Source organism: Eulemur rufifrons, chromosome 6 (genome assembly GCF_041146395.1).
Source record: "Eulemur rufifrons isolate Redbay chromosome 6, OSU_ERuf_1, whole genome shotgun sequence".
In the NCBI taxonomy this organism is placed as follows: Eukaryota; Metazoa; Chordata; class Mammalia; order Primates; family Lemuridae; genus Eulemur; species Eulemur rufifrons.
The window spans coordinates 91,425,004-91,443,632 of NC_090988.1; the positions used below are offsets into that span (position 1 = coordinate 91,425,004).

Below are 18,629 nucleotides of genomic sequence, written 5' to 3' on the forward strand. Positions count from 1 at the left end.
CCTCCCGAGTAGCTGGGACTACAGGCATGTGCCACCATGTCTGGCTAATTTTTTCTATATATATTTTTAGTTGGCCAGATAATTTATTTCTATTTTTAGTAGAGACGGGGTCTTGCTCTTGCTCAGGCTGGTCTCGAACTCCTGACCTCGAGCGATCCTCCTGCCTCGGCCTCCCAGAGTGCTAGGATTACAGGTGTGAGCCACTGCGCCTGGCTGATGTTTTCCTATTTAAGAGAGGATTTCCTGTGTTTCTAGCTGACAACTGGGATTGCAGAACTAAAGATTCCAGGTAACATTAATTCAATCAAGAAATTAGATGATTCGAGCTGGGGCTTGATTTACTTTGAGGACCACTCTATGGTCTATTCTCCCCAACTCCATGGCCTAATCCCTAGAACCTATGAATATGTTTTGTTATGTGGTAAGGGGAGATTAAGATTGCAGATGAAATTAGGTTTGCTAATCATTTCACAAAGACGTTATCCTGCACGTTATGTATTCACAAGGTTTCTTTAAAGTGGAAGAGCGAGACAGAAGTGAGGTCAGATTTGAAGATGCTACACTGCTGGATTTGAAATGAAGGAAAAGGGCCATGAGGAAGCAGGTAAACCCTAGAAGGAGGCAGAATCGAGGAAATGAGTTTGCCTCAGAATCCCCAGAAGAATGCAACCACCCCAATGTCTCTATTTTAGCCCAGTGAGACCAATTTTGGACTTCTGACCACCAGAACTGTAAGACATCGAATTTGTATCCATTTTAGCCACACAATTTGTGGTGATTTGTTAAAGCAGCAATAGGAAACTAATACCCTCATTAATCATGTTGAATGTTTCCACAAACCGTAGAATTTTCCATTGCTGCTCTTTATTTTTTACTTATGTCATCTGCTGACCCCAGGTAGTGAATGTATGAGCAAGATCTCTTTGACATTTTGTGTGTTGTATGAAAAAGGAAGGTGGTAAGATAGGGTAGAAAAAGGAAAGCAAACAAGGCAAGAGTGAGGGAAAAGGAAATAATAGGAAAGGAAAAAGTGAGACTATTATTGTGATCAAGATTCAACACTAATTGTGTACAGTCAAAAAGTAGATGAATCAAAGCCAACATCACAGCTCATCCCAAGCAGAGGCTAGAAATGAATCTCATCCCACCTCTTTCTCCAGAAATCAGTATAGAACCAATTAAGAAGAAGAGCAGTGAACCCTAATAGCACAATTGAATCCACTCTTCTTCACTCAAGTAAGCCTTTCAAAGAAGTAAGATAATTAAAAATAAATAAATAATATAAAACAGATGTTTTAATGTATATTATATCAAATATATACTATTTAATGTATACACTGAAGCATAGTAATTCTCAGAACAAGGTTTACAATGATAAAGCAATTCCTTCTCTTTGCAGAATTGCTATGGATTAGGGTTATGGTCCTAAATGTGAAAATTGATTGGTGTTTATATTTAGCAATGGTTTTTTCAAATTTAATTTTTAAAAATTGAACACTGGGAATTAAAGTTCATTGGTTGATCTGCAATTTGGTTCGGACTATGGAGGAAGACTTTGGGGAAAAGCTTTCCCCAAGGTCATTCTCATTTTGCCACATTCTATTTAAATAGACCCATAAGAAGTGGAGAAAAGAGCATTTATTGCCAAAGGTACTGTGAAACGGCAGATTTCATTAGGTGAGAGAACCAGAAACAATGGAGACTGATTTCTATCAGACTTTGAGTTTATGATATTGGGGATTATCTGGTACTAAATATTCAGAAAACAATTCATCCAGCATCATTCACACTTTACTTTGGACAGCTGAACCTAAATTAATTCAAGAAGAAATAGGAACATAAAACAAACTCAAGCTTTGGAATATGCTGGTGAGATACTTTTTTTTTTTTTTTCTGAGACTAATATAGAATGTATATGGAAAAAGGAAATTCAATTAAATTGCATAATATGATTACAAGACATTGGTCACTGAAATAGAGAATTCAATTACTAAGAGGATTAGATAATTATATGTATGCATACATAACAATGAGATAGGATAGCATGGATATGAATAAGGAAATGTTAATCATATTAAAGGAGAGTGAGTCACTATGATGTTTGAAATGCTCAGAAAGGAGAGAAAGGAATCCTTGATAAGGATCTTGGTGGAAGGAGAGATGAGGTTTCCTCTGGCACCTTGTGGTATGGACAGCAGAGGAGCAATCTCCAGGCTTGCAAATAAATGCCCAGGTTCTTCTAGATGAGAGTCAAGGAGCATAAATAACAGGTGCCAAACCTGCTATGATTTGAGCTCCCCTAAATCGAAGGACTCCCTTAGTAGAGAATATTATTTTTTTTTTAATTCATCAGGAAAACCAAAGGGGAATGGGTATGTACATTCAGGGGATATGCTTGAGTCTGTATCTAAATTATATTATTACCATTACTGTTATTACCATTGTTACTATTTTACAATGCGCAACAGAAGGCACAACTGTAATGACTACTCTACCAACTCTAACATACAGAGCTGAGGAAACACAGCCCTGTACTTTTCCCAGAGCTGGAAGTGCCAGACACAATGTTGCAGCACAGGGATGGCTGAGAGCACAGAGTTCAGTAGGAGTTGTAAGCACCAAACAGGATGGATCTTAAAAGGATGTGGTCTCTGGTGGACAATGTATAACTTGAGAAATGACTTACATCCATGGCTTAATTTAAGGAAGATTATTGAAAGCCCCTTTAATCAAGACTATTGCACATACCGTTTTCCATTCAAACATACCAATGAACCCACTGGAGTGCCTGCCATTTCCCCACTGAATATTTATCCATTTAAATAAATATTGCCCTTTTCCTAAACCCATTCACATTATCATTCAGTCATGATCTATTCCAGAAATAGTTAATTCACACAATTGGGAGAATGAATATAGCTAGCATGAAATGTTAATGATTAGAACGGTACATGTCCCTGGCTTGGGCGAGACAAAGGCATAATATGTAACCAAAATATTTGTACCCCCATAATATTCTGAAACAAAAAACAAATTTAAAAAAAGGAAGGTACATGAAGAACTGTTGGCATTAAAGGGTATACTCTTCCCTTTATCCGAGTCCTTGTTCTTTGTTTAAGTTAACAGACAATGTCTAAAATAGAAAAGAAAAGCAAATTCTGGGGAATCCTAAAATACTCTGAGTTTGCACGTGGATAAATTACACTTATCTTTCCTTCAAATCAAACAGGTCTTGCTTTGTGTCTAGCAGTGTCTTTTATTGCTGTATCTTCTCTTATCTCTGCCTCCCTATCAGGGTTTTATGGCTACTTCATACTGACAGAATTGATTTACTTTCAGGGTTGAAATAACTAGTAATATGACAGGTGACAGTGAAATTGGAACTCTGTCATCTCACACATGGGATAAGACAATCTCTGTGAAGTTAAATGATTTAGCTGGGGTTATAGCACTAGCATGTTTTAATAAGTTTGTGTCATTTTGTTCCTCTTTCTACTGTACCACCCCACACATAGACTATGAGTGCTTGAGCTCTAATGGGGAGGGGGATAGATTCGCATGCACAAAGATCCAGTCTCAGAAGAAAGAGAACTTGCAGAGGTTACCCAGTGCTCATGAGTGATGCGTGACCATGGTCATGTTTACACGGGCAAATATGGGCATATGTCTTCACTTATGGGTCAAAAATAAAGCAAACATTTCCAGATACATAAATGTCACCCTATCCAAAAAATAGAGAAATTGTTTCAAAACTGAGTGCCGCATGCAACATGAGAACTAAGTAACTTTTAGAAACAGATGAATAAACCTTGATAACAGGTGAGAGAGGAGAGAGATTTGGCACCATGTGAGATTGGAGAGAGTTGGTTTATCTCTCTGGACTTCGCTTCCCCATCTGAAGTGAATGAATGGGATAGTATATTGAGGCATAATAACATGACCAGAAACGATGCACTTCAGTTTCTTTAAGTACACCTGCCAGTCAGCATATTAAGTACCCATTTTTCCATTTTCAACCACTATGGTTATCCGTTGTTTCTCAGTTAACATAAGTGCTGTATGTCCTTTTTATGTTTCTTGCAGACAATTTAATTGCCTCCTGGGAACTTGGCCTGTGGACTCATTCCATGGAAAAAATAAACAACGTCACTGAATTCATCTTCTGGGGCCTTTCCCAGAGCCCAGAGGTTGAAGGAGTTTGCTTGGTGGTGTTTTCTTTCTTCTACACAGTCATTCTTCTGGGAAATCTCCTCATCATGCTGACAGTGTGCCTGGGCAACCTTTTCAAGTCTCCTATGTATTTCTTTCTCAACTACTTGTCTTTTGTGGACATTTGTTACTCTTCCATCACGGCACCCAAGATGATCACTGACTTGTTAACAAAGAAGAAAACTATCTCCTATGTGGGGTGCATGTTGCAACTCTTTGGGGGACATTTTTTGGGTTGCACTGAGATCTTCATCCTTACTGTGATGGCTTATGACCGTTACGTGGCTATATGTAAACCCTTGCATTATATGACCATCATGGACTGGGGGAGATGTAATAAAATGTTGCTGGGGACATGGGTAGGTGGGTTCTTACACTCCCTTATCCAAGTGGCTCTGGTAGTCCGACTACCCTTTTGTGGACCCAATGAGATAGATCACTACTTTTGTGACGTCCACCCTGTGCTGAAGCTTGCCTGCACAGACACATACATTGTCGGCGTTGTTGTGACAGCCAACAGTGGTACCATTGCTCTGGGGAGCTTCGTTATCTTGCTAATCTCATATACCATCATCCTGGTGTCCCTGAGAAAGCAGTCAGCAGAAGGCAGGCGCAAAGCTCTCTCCACTTGCGGCTCCCACATTGCTGTGGTCATTATCTTTTTTGTCCCCTGCACTTTTATTTACATGCGCCCTGACACCACCTTTGCAGAGGATAAGATGGTGGCTGTATTTTACACCATTATCACCCCCATGTTAAATCCTCTGATTTATACCCTGAGAAATGCAGAAGTGAAGAATGCAATGAAGAAACTGTGGGGAAGAAATGTTTTCTTGGAGGTTGAGGGGACGTAATTGGAAGTGCTAATTTTATCTGGATGATCTTAAATTTTCTCAGCCATGGTTAACTCATTTGTATAATGTGGACAGCTATAACCTCACAGGATGTGGGGGTGGAAAAGTGAAAGCATACTATGTTCCAAAGGTATTGTTTCTCATTATTAATCATATTTTCATAATGGTTCACAATCAGTTTCCTAAAACATCTATGACAGAGATATCTTAAAGTCAGAATCTAAAATGCACAGACTAGCAATCCTTTGCTTTCGTTTGAAGACAGGTTTCTTTTTAAATTTATTTTTTAAGAAGGGTTGGTGGGCTGTGAGGAAGTGTTCAGTTGCCTTGTTTTTTTTTTTTGTTTGTTTGTTTTTGTTTTTGTTCAGATAGTCTCATTCTGTCACCCCAGGTAGAGTGTAATGGCGTTGTCATCGTAGCTCACTGCAACCTCCAACTCCTGGGCCCCAAGCTATCCTTCTGCCTCAGCCTCTCGGGTAGCTGGAACTACAGGTGTGCTTTTTTCTTTTTCTTTCTTTCTTTTTGGTAGAGATGGGGTCTCACTCTTGTTCAGGCTAGTCTGGAACTCCTGAGTGCAAACAATTCTCCTGCCTCAGCCTCCCAGAGTGCTAGGATTGCAGGCGTGAGCCCACCTGGCCTGAAGACAGGTTTCTATTAATATTAACCTGCCTTCCCTTTAGCTAATCCTGTCATCCTACTTAAAAGCAGAAACGTTCCACTTATAAAGCTGAGGGAATTAAAAAAAAAAAGTCATATAGAATGTCACAATGTGTGGGCAGTGTTTGTACATTTTTGGGCTTAATTTGTGGGGTATCAGGCAGTATTATTAGTCATATAGATTCTCCTAAAAAATTCTTTTACCCTCCTACTTCGGCTGTGTGCGTAGCTGTGGAAAACCATGAGGTCACTATGCATGCTGACTGCTGACATCCAGGGAGCAGCGAGAGGAAAGGACCCTGTAGTTCACTGTGTGGATTTTCACTTGTCCTTGTAGATGCTGCGGCACGTGTCATCACTGTCCTCCACGTGAATATCAGAAATCCTTTAGCTTAGTTTTTCAAAAGAATAAACCTCCAATCTTTTGTGGAATAATGTAGAGGAGATGTCACCTGGCCTGTGGGGAAAACGGCCTGGGAAAATAAAGTAATTGTGATGTAATTCAATGGATGCTTCACCCCTACACTCTGTGGAATGTGAAGTTCCAAACTTTCAGCTCTCAGAGTTTTGCAGGTGAGTTAGCTTGCTGGTTTTCTCTGTTCCTCTTCAGATGGCTGTAACTCCTTCAACCCTGATAAGTCAGTTACCTAATACTTCTCTTTATGTTTCTAAAAATGTGTCAATGTCTTTCACCAACTGGTATTTCCTGTCTGGTCCTTTTAGTCATTGTAGATTAATTTATAATTTTCTATTTTACTTTTATTTTAGTAACAGTTTGAATGGCAGAGGAAATATATTTTTATGGATAGTTCATGATGTTTAACAGAAATTCTATTTTTAAATATACATTTGTTAGTTTGTTGTCATAATACAAGGACAAAAAGAAGAAAACCAAAAGTTGCATGATATCACTGTATAGACGACTTATATACATGAAAACATTAAAAATGCATGTTTTGAAAATTCAAACATTATAATAATGTATAAAATAAAACAAATCATTTCTTTCTCATTCTTTCTCAAGAAGATACTTGTTAGCATTTTCTCCTAATTTCTTCCATTAAAAAATGATCTTATACCTATATCCACTTATACTTTCTAATTTATACTGTGCTTATATTCACAGACAGAAATACTATAAACATGGTTACATAATTTGCTCCTTTATAGGTAATGTGCCTTGACTGTCTTTCCACAGCAGCAGTTACAAATGAAATCTGATGGTCTAGTCAAACTGGATGTGGGTGCCCTCACCACCGCAGATACACAGGAGATCCTGCCAAAAAATAGTCCTCTCCTAGGGAAGGCCAAAGGTCCTGGGAGTAAGGAGACAAAACAAAGGTGGTAACATCCAGGGTTCGAAATTGAGCACATGGCCAAGGTCTGGGAAGCAGTAGCTCAGAATCCCCTAGGGTTGTGACCAGTCATGTTTTCCAAACTAGACCTAAGGAAGGACACAGAACTAAGGTACATCGTTCCTTCCTGTTGCAGCAATTTCCAGAGCCATAACCGGTATTGAACACCTCCCTCTTCCATCGCCCATTCTAGATTTCTCTCACCCTTGATCAGCGCTTTAGTCAGTTTGGGCTGTTTGCCTTCTGGGGTGAGTGAAAATTTTATGAGAGTTTGATTCCAGTTGCCTTGTTCTTATTGGGCTATATTTGCAGCAATTGTCCAGTTACAGCTATCATTGGGTGCAAGTGCTAAGCCATATTTCACTAATTCTCTGTGTTCTGAACATTGTCATCTCTGCCCTAATTTCAGCCTAGCTACTCACAATGGTCAGAATCAAGTACCCCAGTCAGAAGAGGAACATTTTCCTGCCTGCTTGTTCACTTGTATAAGGAACACAGAAATGTGGTTTCTACTATGTCCCTGGCAGGTTATTTTTCTCTCTCAAAAACAAGAACTCTATCCTGGTGAAACTGCAGACTCTAGAAATGAGTTCCTGGGAGTGTTAACAGTAGGGAACATTCTACTTTCACCCCTTAGGTCTCAAATGATGTATGCCAGGCAAGTGGGGACCTCACCTCGTATGTCAGGCATTGGTTCAGTGTACAGCACAAGAACTGACTCTGAAGCACAGCATCCCAACTCCTCAGAGAGCTGACTTCCACCTAATCCCTTTATTGGGCTATTAACGGGCCTTTCCCCTCTTCTAGCAGATGGATTCTTGTGGGTGGTAAATTACTTGGTACAATCAGTTCTCAATTCTGAGATGTTGAGAATATTTCCACATCATCTTTGCTCACAAATATGTACAATGTCCTTGGAAATGTTTAAGGGATATCACGTACATATTTCACTCAGTCTGCAAACCATCAAATATTGCTGCAAGCACTGTGTAGATGGATGACAAACTGTAACTTAAGTGTGTGTCATTTCTCATAAGAATAACTTGCTGCCACCTTACTGGTAGAACAGGTCTGATATGATTATCCTGGTGTCGGGTGGAGACTGTTCTCCCAGGGACAGATGTTGTATCTAGGGTGCAGACAAAGAATCTGCTACTGGCAGGTGGGACATCCAGAAGTTCCAGAGGCAGAAAAGGAGAGCACATCACTGAGCCCATGCACAGCTTACATCCTCGCCAATATACACACTGTTCATGTGCCTATTTGCCATTACTGGAAGATCTTAGGCTAACTCATATCAGAACATAGTTCATGCTGATCATCTGAAAATGTAGAGCTATTCTCTTGTAGATGCCTACTAGTTAGTACCCACATTAATAGGTCTATTCACATATTGATCAACAACCCATAGATTAATCACTGCCCTTGAGTCAATGAATGTTCATAATCCAGGACACTTTTTCCCCTATATAAAGTGGAAAACAAGAGTATTATTCAGGAATTTGTCCACTAGCATAAATTCCCTATATTACTTAACTTTGAGACCCCCTTTCAGTCAGGCCATGACGGGCAGAGGGCAGAGGTTCTTTTCATATTGATACCAATGTGTTTTCATGCCTTGTCTGAAAACTAGACCAAGATGCTTTCCTTCCATGTCAGTTGATCATAGACTAGCCCTAGGAAGTCATTCTTGTGAGATGAGGGAAAAGCATGGATTTAACAGCGCTGAGTGATACGGGAATCAGAATCATCCATTAGTTCAGGAATTACTGTGACCTTCTACCCTGCTTGGAGCCAGCTCTTACAAGTTCAGGCTGCTGCACCCTCCAAACGCAAGACTTGTTGAATCCTATCACAGCCAGTTCATAGTGCGTAGCTGGGCTGGAAAGTCTTTTGGTTTTCCTGAGTCACTCAGTACTTTCTGTACCTGCTGTGTAAATGTGAACTGATTGTATCTTCCCTGTCTATGAGGATCAAGAAGTGTGCTATTACCAAGGGCCAAAATTTCTGTGATGATACTAGATGCAAAATACTCAGGTAAAGGAGCTATGATTGAGATCCCATCATTATGCTTCATAATACATCTGCTTTTAGCAGGGCCAGACAAGTAAATATAAAATGTGATAGCCATCTCCACTGCAGAAATATACTTTCCATCCAAATATTTCCATCTGTTCTGCTCATTACACCCTTCTGGATTCTGTTGAAAACTCACTCTAAGTTATATTTGTGATGCAGCTATTTCTGTTCTAAGCCTAAAAATGTTCCTCTTGGTTATTATATTCTTTTTTAATCTGTTAATACATTCAAATTCCCTACCCTCAACTGGTTGCAATCTTTATTTCTAGCCCACTTAAATGTCTCTACCTGAATTTGAACTATCTATGTTACAAACATAGTAACCCTCATCATAAACAAATTACTATAATTACTATGATTCAAGAAAAAAGTTAATATTGTCCCAAAATTAGAAGAGATCAAATTAGGAGCAAAAGGTAGATTTTACAAAAAGAATAAATGACTACAACCCCAACAGTGAGATCTCTCCTAAGATCATGAACCCTTTCAGAAGGGTGAATTTTCTCTCTCTGCTCCATCCCTATTCTAGAATGATGTAGATAAACATATGGTAAGATTTCAGTGTATAACCCCAAGAACTGAAAGGGAGATTACCTAGGTGATATATATGGTCCCTTGTTACATGATGCTTCTACAATTATTTAAATCTGGTACTCTCTGCTGGGTCAGGGAGAACAACTAGATTGATCATCATATATGATACTTCCAAAGTGTCTAATAAAGGCAACTGTTCAAAAAAGAAAATTCTGTCAGGCTGTGGATATACACGTTGGTGATATAGTTGAGTAACTAGTAGCAGGGAATTCCAGAAGTCAACATGGACAAGGGCATAAAAAACAAGAAACCGAAAACACAAGTGATACCAGCCAGTGAAGAGAGGCAGAGACACAGCCATGAGCAATGGCGAAGGAGATGGGCTTTATGTGTCTCTTTGTACCTCAACCTGTCTCTTCCTCTGCATGGAAGTGGCTCAACATCAGTCAGTGTTTGTGTTCACATTGTCTGTTTTCCTAAAGGAACTAACACTCATGTCCTAAGATAGAATTACATTAAATCAACAATAAGAACATAACATCATCTGGTCACATCGTCTATTTAGGTCACTCCCAACTATGAAGAACGATTCAAAACCTTCATTCATGTTTTGTCATCTGAGATCAATTTCTTGCTCCACAACTTCCTCATGGCATTTTTCACTTCTGCATTCCTCAATGTGTAAATTACAGGGTTGAGCAAAGGTGTTCCAAGTGTGTAAAACACAGCTATCATCTTATCCATGGGGAAGGTGGTTGCAGGGCGAGTGTATATAAATATACAAGGTCCAAAGAACAAGATGACCACGATGATGTGGGAGATGCAGGTGGACAGAGCTTTCTTCCTCCCTTCAGCACTGTGGTTTCTCAGAGAACGCAAGATGAACACATAGGAGAACATCAGCATGACAAAACTCACTGTACAAATGGCCCCACTGTTGGAAACCAAGAGTAGGTTGATCACGTAGGTGTCTGAACAGGCAAGTTTCAACAAGGGCTGCAAGTCACAGAAATAGTGATCAATGACATTGGGACCACAGAATGGCAAACTCAAGGCAAGAAAAATCTGAGCTAAAGAATGCACACAGGACCCCACCCAGGCAACGGCCACCAACACACCACAGACACGGGGGTTCATGGTGGTCATGTAGTGCAGGGGCTTACAGATGGCCACATAGCGGTCCACTGCCATGAGGATGAGGATGAAGATCTCCCAGCAGCCAAAGAAATGGGTTGTAAAGACTTGGATAATACACTCACTGAAAGAGATAGTGGCCTTCTTCAAAAGAGCATCCACAATCATTCTAGGGGCTGTGGAAGTAGATAAGCAGGCATCAGATAATGATAAGTAGAAAAGGAAGAAATACATTGGGCTCTCAAGTGCCCGGCTGCTTTTGATGGTAGTAATAATCAGCAAGTTACCCAACAACGTCCCCAAATATAAAAGTAAGAAAGTGACAAACACTATTTTCTTCCAAAAAGGATCCTGTGTCAACCCAATCAGAATGAACTCAGTCACATTATTACCCAGTTGCATGGTTTCATGAATGAGGAGAAGGGGCAAGTGTGAAATGGTTTATCTGCAAAAAATAAAGGAATTAATTTAGGATGTGCTTTGTGCTATTATGGAATATTTTCAACAAAAGCAAATGTTTCTCATCAGGGACATTCCGTTTGTGGTTTATGAATTTTAATGACCACTTCATGGGGTTATTACAAGACTCAGAGATGCTTATAAAGATGATACTTTCCTATAGCATTTTCAAACACAATTCCTTCTTAGCTTCAGCATGATTCTGATTAATTTTTCCAATTCAATAAATGTAACATTTAGATGTATGGGTCTATTCTAATATTAACTTCATTTTTTTTTCATTTTAAACAATATTGGGGCCCATGTTTTGCATGGTATATCACTGAACATTTAGGTTATATTTGACTGCTCTGCCCGTGGATTTCCAGGATAGAAAATATCCTGTCACTGGGGAAGGATCCCTCCAAAGGGAAGGTTCCACCCACCCCCTTACATCCAACCAGATCATTTCTACCCTCTTCACCTCCAACTTCTTTGGCTTCTGCTTCAGCGGCTCCCTTCACTGCCAGTTCTATGTCTGGTATTTCCACACACTGCAGTACCTCCTGTGGGCCGTGCCTGAGTGCTGGCTCACACACCTGCTCAGGTGGCTGGTGCTGGGGCTCGTGGAGCTCTCCTGGAATAGGTACCCATCCACATCCTGAGCTGTGCTGCCCTGTGTGTATGCCATGCTGTCATCCTGCTGCAGCTCTGGCTGGGTCCACAGGCTTTCCCCAAGAGCATCCAGCACAGCAAGAAAGCCCACTGAGATCCACCCCTTTCCCTACAGTGCATTCTCAGGACCCTGAGTGGGATGGACTCTATGATCTTCCAAATAAACCTAGCCAAGTCAAAAAAAAAAAAAAAAAAAAAAAAACGAAAAACAAAACAAAACAAAACAAAAACCACCGCCACCCCTTAGATAATGTCTTATTTACACATAGTTTATACATTATGTATTTATATTGGCATACATTTATGAATGCATAATAGGCTCCACTTCTTTGCAAAATTTCTCCCATATATTATAGGTTTAAAAGAGTAAAAGGAAACACTTATCACCCCTAAATAATCTACTGCTACTTTGAAATGACCTTGTCATATCTAATACTTGACTTATACTAATGAACAGTTACTTCAATCATCTTCAAACTTCAAGTCCCAACTGAATAAACTTCATCTAAGCACCCTTTCCTGATTGTGATAAAGTATATCACCTCTGCTGCTCTCTAAGGGCTCTACTTACACTTTTTCTTATCCTATTACATATATTTGCTTAAATGTAATTATGTGAGTGCTTCTTTCAGCTTCCTTATTGGAATAAGATTATTGGCAAGCTATGTGTTTGGGGCCATTATTCTCCACTGTACCAAATCCAATGTTTGTATAAAATGTAAGTTCTTAGTGTTTTTTGAACTGAACATTCTCTCTTACCTCTTAAAATGTAGTAATATTTGCCTGATTATTTTAGTACTATTCTGATAACAAAAAGACATTCACATCATGGGGCTTTCTATCTATTATGTATGGTAGACAGACAAATATGCTCCTCTTTAAAAAACATGTCTGCGAGCTATTTGAAATAACTTAGTGAATCAGCTCCACAACCTGGAGTCACACAGGCTGCACTCTGCACAGCAAGACACTGCCGTGAAACACACCGGGACTGTTATTCTCATAAAAGGATCTTTTAAAGAATTTCTTGTTGTTTTATATTAATTTTTGGCCTGGAAGGGATACAAGGAGAGCCTTGACATATTTCATGGCTTCCTGGTATTGATGCACATTTTGGGGGATTTCTATGTGTATGACTCTACGTTCATTTTTTTTTTTTTTCCAGAGGAGTTTTAACACTTTTCATCAGGTTCCCAAAGGAATCAGACACAAAAATGGGCTACAATAGTCCAGAGACAAAACAGTCCCAGTAACATAGCACATCATCTATAATAATATAATAACTACTGCAGTGACCTCAACTCTTCAAATAGGTTTGGCCAACTTTAGAATGGCTATATTGCCCCACCCTCGAAAAATATTAAATAGATGGTGTGTTGGTGTTGGAGGTAACAGAGAAAATCTGAAGGAAAAGCAATGAAGAAAAGGTGGAGGATGGATGAGGGTCAAATACAGAGTGTCAGGTGCTCCCTCTGTGCCTGTTTATTGTCCTGCAGAGGACACAAGGAGAAGAGTTAAGGAGTCTCTCTTAATCTCCCCAAACTCTCTAACCCAGTTATACCAGACTTCTATGTTAGGGAGAAAGTCTATACTCACTTTATTTCTATGCAGAATTTACCATTCTCTGTGCAAAAGAAAACAGGTTGTCTCAAGCTGTTTTATCCTCCACACGCCCAAGTTAAAGGGTGATATAACCTACCCACCTTGATTTCCTCTCCCTGTGCATCTGAATCCAGCAACTCCTGCTATCTGGTCACAAGATGCCCTGGAAAATAGCCAGGCCTGAGGACCAAAATCTCACCATAAAATCCAACACCCAATTATCTATGCTTCCTATATTTGGTTGCCCCAAATGTCATGAAAATAATGTTTAATTATCCCCCTTCCCAAATCTTGCTAGACAGAGAGCAGGAGTATTGTCAAGGGTAGAAAAGATGATACAGGGAAGAAGGCAGGGCAGGGACAAACATTGAGCAAAAGGGAAGATTTGTATCCAAGGTATTTTTAGTAATGTCTCTACTACATGTATTGCATAATATCTTTCAGCTTTAATATAAAGTGTTTGGACTCTGCATTTCCAAGCTTGCTCTGAATATTTTCTGAGGAGTAATTATCCAATTTTCAAACTACATATATCTCAGATGTGTATCAACTGTAAATTATATTCTTATGATGCCATTTAAGAAACATGCAAGGAGTAATAAGTCCATGCATCGATATTCTATTCAAATCTGTCACTTATATATGGAAAAGCTGGCATTCTCTAGAAGCTTTACCAAGGTTACTATATTCTATTTATCATTCCTTTAATTATTTATTAAACATAATCTTGTCTAAGTTTCTGGTACCCATAGCTCTTAGGGAGGACTCGTCCTGCCCACCTGCCTTCCATTGAAAAAAGAAAAAAATTATGGAATTTTCTATACTTTGCCATCTCAAAAAATCTGTAATAAAACTTAAGTCATATAATGTATCCTTCTCTTCCCCCACAACAGTGATAAATTTTCACATGCTTGGTGCTAAGAAAATATTTTTTGAATTCAAAAGTTTGTTTTGTTCCAAAGCTTATATTTCACTCAATTTCCTTCCTATATTAACAGTAAACCTATAAAAACTGGGTTATTCACTTTTTCCTGTTCCTTTCTCAGATGATGCGGGAACAGTATAGTCACAAGACATATCATAATATCCTGAAATGAAAATTAAAAAAAAGAAAAATATTTCAAAATTATGTTGAGTTAATTTGTAATCATGACTCTGAGCCCTTAAAGATAGAAATAACCCATCACTTACCTGTGAGAAGACTCTCTAAATTAGGGTCATCTATCCAGGCCTTTTTTAAAGCAGCCTTCACATAGAATACAAAAAAAAACTTCATTGTGCAATCCAGAGGGAATATTATAACACATAATGATGTAAAATATTAGCATATCCTAGAGAGTATTAATCCCTAAAGTTTCCTTTATTTGCTAATCAGAAACATCTCAGATGTTATAATAAATTTAACTTTTGATTTGCCTATTTAAACTATAACAATAGCAAGTTAACCCTCCTCACATTCAGTAACCAGACACAAAGAAAGGTGTGGAAGTGTTAGATGCCTCAGGCACACCAAAGGTACAAGGGAAAAAGAGGAAAATTACAAATGGATTGTGGAGAGGGTTATAAAAAAACCAGGAAAATGAAAAAATAATATCATTGGTAAAAGAGGAAGTGGATCACCAAGAAATAACTCTGCTCCCATCCAGAGCCCTAAGTTTTATTCTGTGCATGAGAAAACAAAACTTTCTAGCTCCTGTAATACATTCGTAATATATTTGCAATCCAGGCATGGCAGGGTGGGGTTCTTTTTGTTTTTATCAAGATGGGGTCTCATTATGTTGCCCAGGCTGATCCAGACTCCTCTCCTCAAGCAATTCTCCCACCTTGGTCTTTGAGTGCTGAAATTACAGACATGATCCGCCACACCCATCCTGGAAATATGGTGTTCTGAAACCAGAGGTTCTGTTCTGTGGGCCACAGACAACACCCACCAAATAACCACAGATTTATAGCAAGTGGTCTGAGGATTTAAATAATGTATAAGGGGCATTAATATCATATTACTTTCAAATTCATTTCTATTGATTTTACTAACCATGCTAGTAAAAAGACAATAAGGAATACATTTTATTGAAATATTACTTCACCAAATATTTATTGAAAACCCTCTATATACTAGGCTCTGTGCTTGCCACTTTATGTAAGTTACATCCTTGAATTCACATAGTTGTTACGTGAGGTAGGTATGAATGATGACATGTCACATGAGAAAAAACTGAAACTCATGGAAGTTAAGCCGCTGGACCAGGTTACATATTTAGTAAACTCAGTATTAATGTCTGTACGGACTGTTTTATTCTGTGTTTTTTCCTCTTTACAAACATTTTCCTTACACTACCCAAAATTAAAAACCGGGAGTACTAGAAAGTATGAGGACGAAAGACATTACTGGCTGAGTAATGGTATTATTTACTATTAATTCTAATTGCAAATTAGACATGGCAATCAGATTCACTGCTAATGTATGAATATTGGCTCTTACCTATTGGTGGACACTCCAGATGTAACTTGAAGAGAGTATCTCTGTATTTATTTATTTTCAGTTTGGCTTTTTTTGGATATCAAACATTAATCAGATTGACATTCTTACAATATTAATAATTATAATACTAACATCCTTTCCAAAATGAAAACAGACATGACATGCACAGCTGCAATCGACACTAAATCACGTCAGGGACAAACATGAACAAGGTCAGAAAGCAAAATAAAAAGGAAGCCAAATAAAGCAGCATAAATAGAGCACAATAAATGGAGCCAGTATGTGGCTCTTGCCAGAAAGAACCAGCTTCGGTTTTTGGTTTTTTTTTTTGTAACTGTGACCAGCTCTAGTCTCTCAGGAGAAGCACTCAAATGCCCCAGGTGGTGGGCGGGACCCTGGCACTTCCAGGTGAGTCCTTATCCTCCACCACAGCAGAGGTGGGTGGAGGAGTGTGGCTGGGCAGGGCTGGGGCAGGTCAACTTGTCCTCAGGCTCCACAAAAGCCAGTAAGGGAGCTGCCTTGGTAGGGGTTGAAGGTCCTCTCCCAGGCTGCTGGAGAAAGCTACCAGGAGGGGCTAAAGCAGCCCTGCTAACCCAGAAAGTGGCTGGTGGAGGCAGGGGCTTTCTGAGATTCATAATCTGGCTGTCAGAAGTGGGTTTCACTCTTCTCCCCCATCCCTTGCTCCATTTTCCCTCTGGCATCTGCCAGGGGGCAGGAGCTCAAACCAGCTGAGCCCAGGTCCTGCTGTGGGCTGAGAGCACTGCTTTCCTGTAGGGGAGGGGGGCTCCAGGAGTGCTCAGTAGCTGGGACCCACACTGCATGTCCTCTGAGTTCTGTGCACATGCGCCACCTCACCTCCTGAGATTAGTTCACATATCTCCCCTCTGAGCCACTGAGCACCGTGTTCAAGTCCCAGGGGCATGTGATCTGGCCCGTGGGCCTGTCCCCAGGTCCCCCAAATTTAATCCCTGACCATGCCAGGAAGAAACGTACTGGTCCTGAGTTACCCGTAGAGTGCTCTAGCAGATTCCATGTCCCTCTGCTTTGGGGTGTGCCCTGCTCTGCTGTAGCAGCCAGGCGAGCAACACCTGGGTGGGCCCGCAGGCAAGGAGCTCACAGATAGAGCTGCCCTTCAGTCTACTTCAGGTCTTTAAGAGGAAAGGTGTGAGCCTCACTCTCTGTGGGAGCCTTGGTGTGGTAGGTACACCAACAGAGGGGAAGCAGCCGCTTCTGAGAGTCTTAGCTCAATCATAGCTCTCCAATGCCACAGGCGAGGGGGCAGTGGGGAGAGGAAGAAAAGAGTCTGAATGGAAGAAAGCCAGCACTCTGGTCATCTCTGTCCCTGTCTCTGGAAGGCAGCCCTCCTGGAATGTCTAAGCTCTGGGATCACACAGAATCCTTGGGGCCCGGTGCCTCCCACAGTCTGTGCCTGGGTTGGAAAATGTTTGTGTGGGAATTAGCAAGACAAAAACTGAGGGGCTGAAGCCCCCTGGGGAAGACAAAGGTGCATGCTGGGTGGAGAAGCAATATGGCACCTGCCATATCAGCTGGGGTCTGTGGGGATGGGAAGCAGCCCCAAGGGGGTGGCAGCCTAGTGCTTAGTCCTCAAGAAGCTCCCAGTTCACTGGCAGCAGCAGCTCTGGGGCTTGTTGGCATAGACAGGCTTTTCAGCCATTCCCAAGCCTGCTGACTTCCAGAGTGTGAGGCAAGGAGAAACAAAGCCCACCTACTCTTTTTTCCTGGCTCCAAGCCTCTTCGTGGTTGATCTCTGCCAATATTTTGCTCCTTCTTGTTCTACTTCACAACTTCTTCCTATGGAATCCCTGATAGGTTCTGGCACTTTTCCCTTGGAATTATACCCAATCAATTTCTTTTTTTATTCATGTAAAACTTTTCCTTCTTTCTGGGATGATCTGGCAGCTGATGTCTCTAGTCAGTCATCTTCTTGTACTATATTTCAATATGTGATAGGCCTTTCTTCTTTTTTTGTCTAGAGTTCCCTGTCCATGTATTGCATATTTATTTTTCAATATGAACAAACTTGGCTTATTAAAAAGTATACTGTTAGTGATTTTACTGGGGATCTTTTTAATATGTGGATTACTTTGTGGAGAGTTGAGATCTTTAGGATGTTGAAATCTTTAGGATACCAGTCATAATTAGTGATATTAGATGGAACAATTCCTGGAACTCACACAGGAACTGGAATAGTTTGGGCTTCCCAAAATAGAAAGCCTTATAATTCAAAGTGCATCAGGAAGAGTGTTCAGAAATGCATGGCCTTAGTAGTGCGTTAAAATTTGTCATAAACTAAACACTTCTCTAGTCCCACTTAACATTGTTCAAGAATACTTACAGGAATGCAAAATATCCAGCAACTAAGATAAAATTCATAAAGTCTAGCATCTAATAAAAATACGAAGTATATAAAGAAGCAGAAATATATAATCCCCAATCAGGAGGATCAATTCAAACCAACACAAAAATTACAATGAATTTGTCATTTGTAATTTGTAAATAAATGCAAGTTATTGTAACTGTATTAAATATTTTCAAGAAAATAAAGATAATATTGATTATGGTATATAGAGATAGGGAAAATATAAGAAA

General features: G+C 39.9%; 2 protein-coding genes across 2 annotated transcripts; one reads left to right on the forward strand and one right to left on the reverse strand.

Annotated features, from left to right (window-relative positions):
• The first annotated feature begins 4,112 nt into the window (after positions 1-4,112).
• On the forward strand, positions 4,113-5,063 carry LOC138384447 (olfactory receptor 4S2-like). Its single transcript, XM_069469950.1, has one exon. It carries the CDS (start codon positions 4,128-4,130, stop codon positions 5,061-5,063), a length of 936 nt encoding a protein of 311 aa, XP_069326051.1. The 5' UTR covers positions 4,113-4,127.
• Positions 5,064-10,291: 5,228 nt separating this feature from the next.
• LOC138384947 (olfactory receptor 4C16-like) lies at positions 10,292-11,224 on the reverse strand. The gene has a single exon (XM_069470588.1). The coding sequence runs from the start codon at positions 11,222-11,224 to the stop codon at positions 10,292-10,294; it is 933 nt and encodes a 310-aa protein (XP_069326689.1).
• Positions 11,225-18,629: the final 7,405 nt, after the last annotated feature.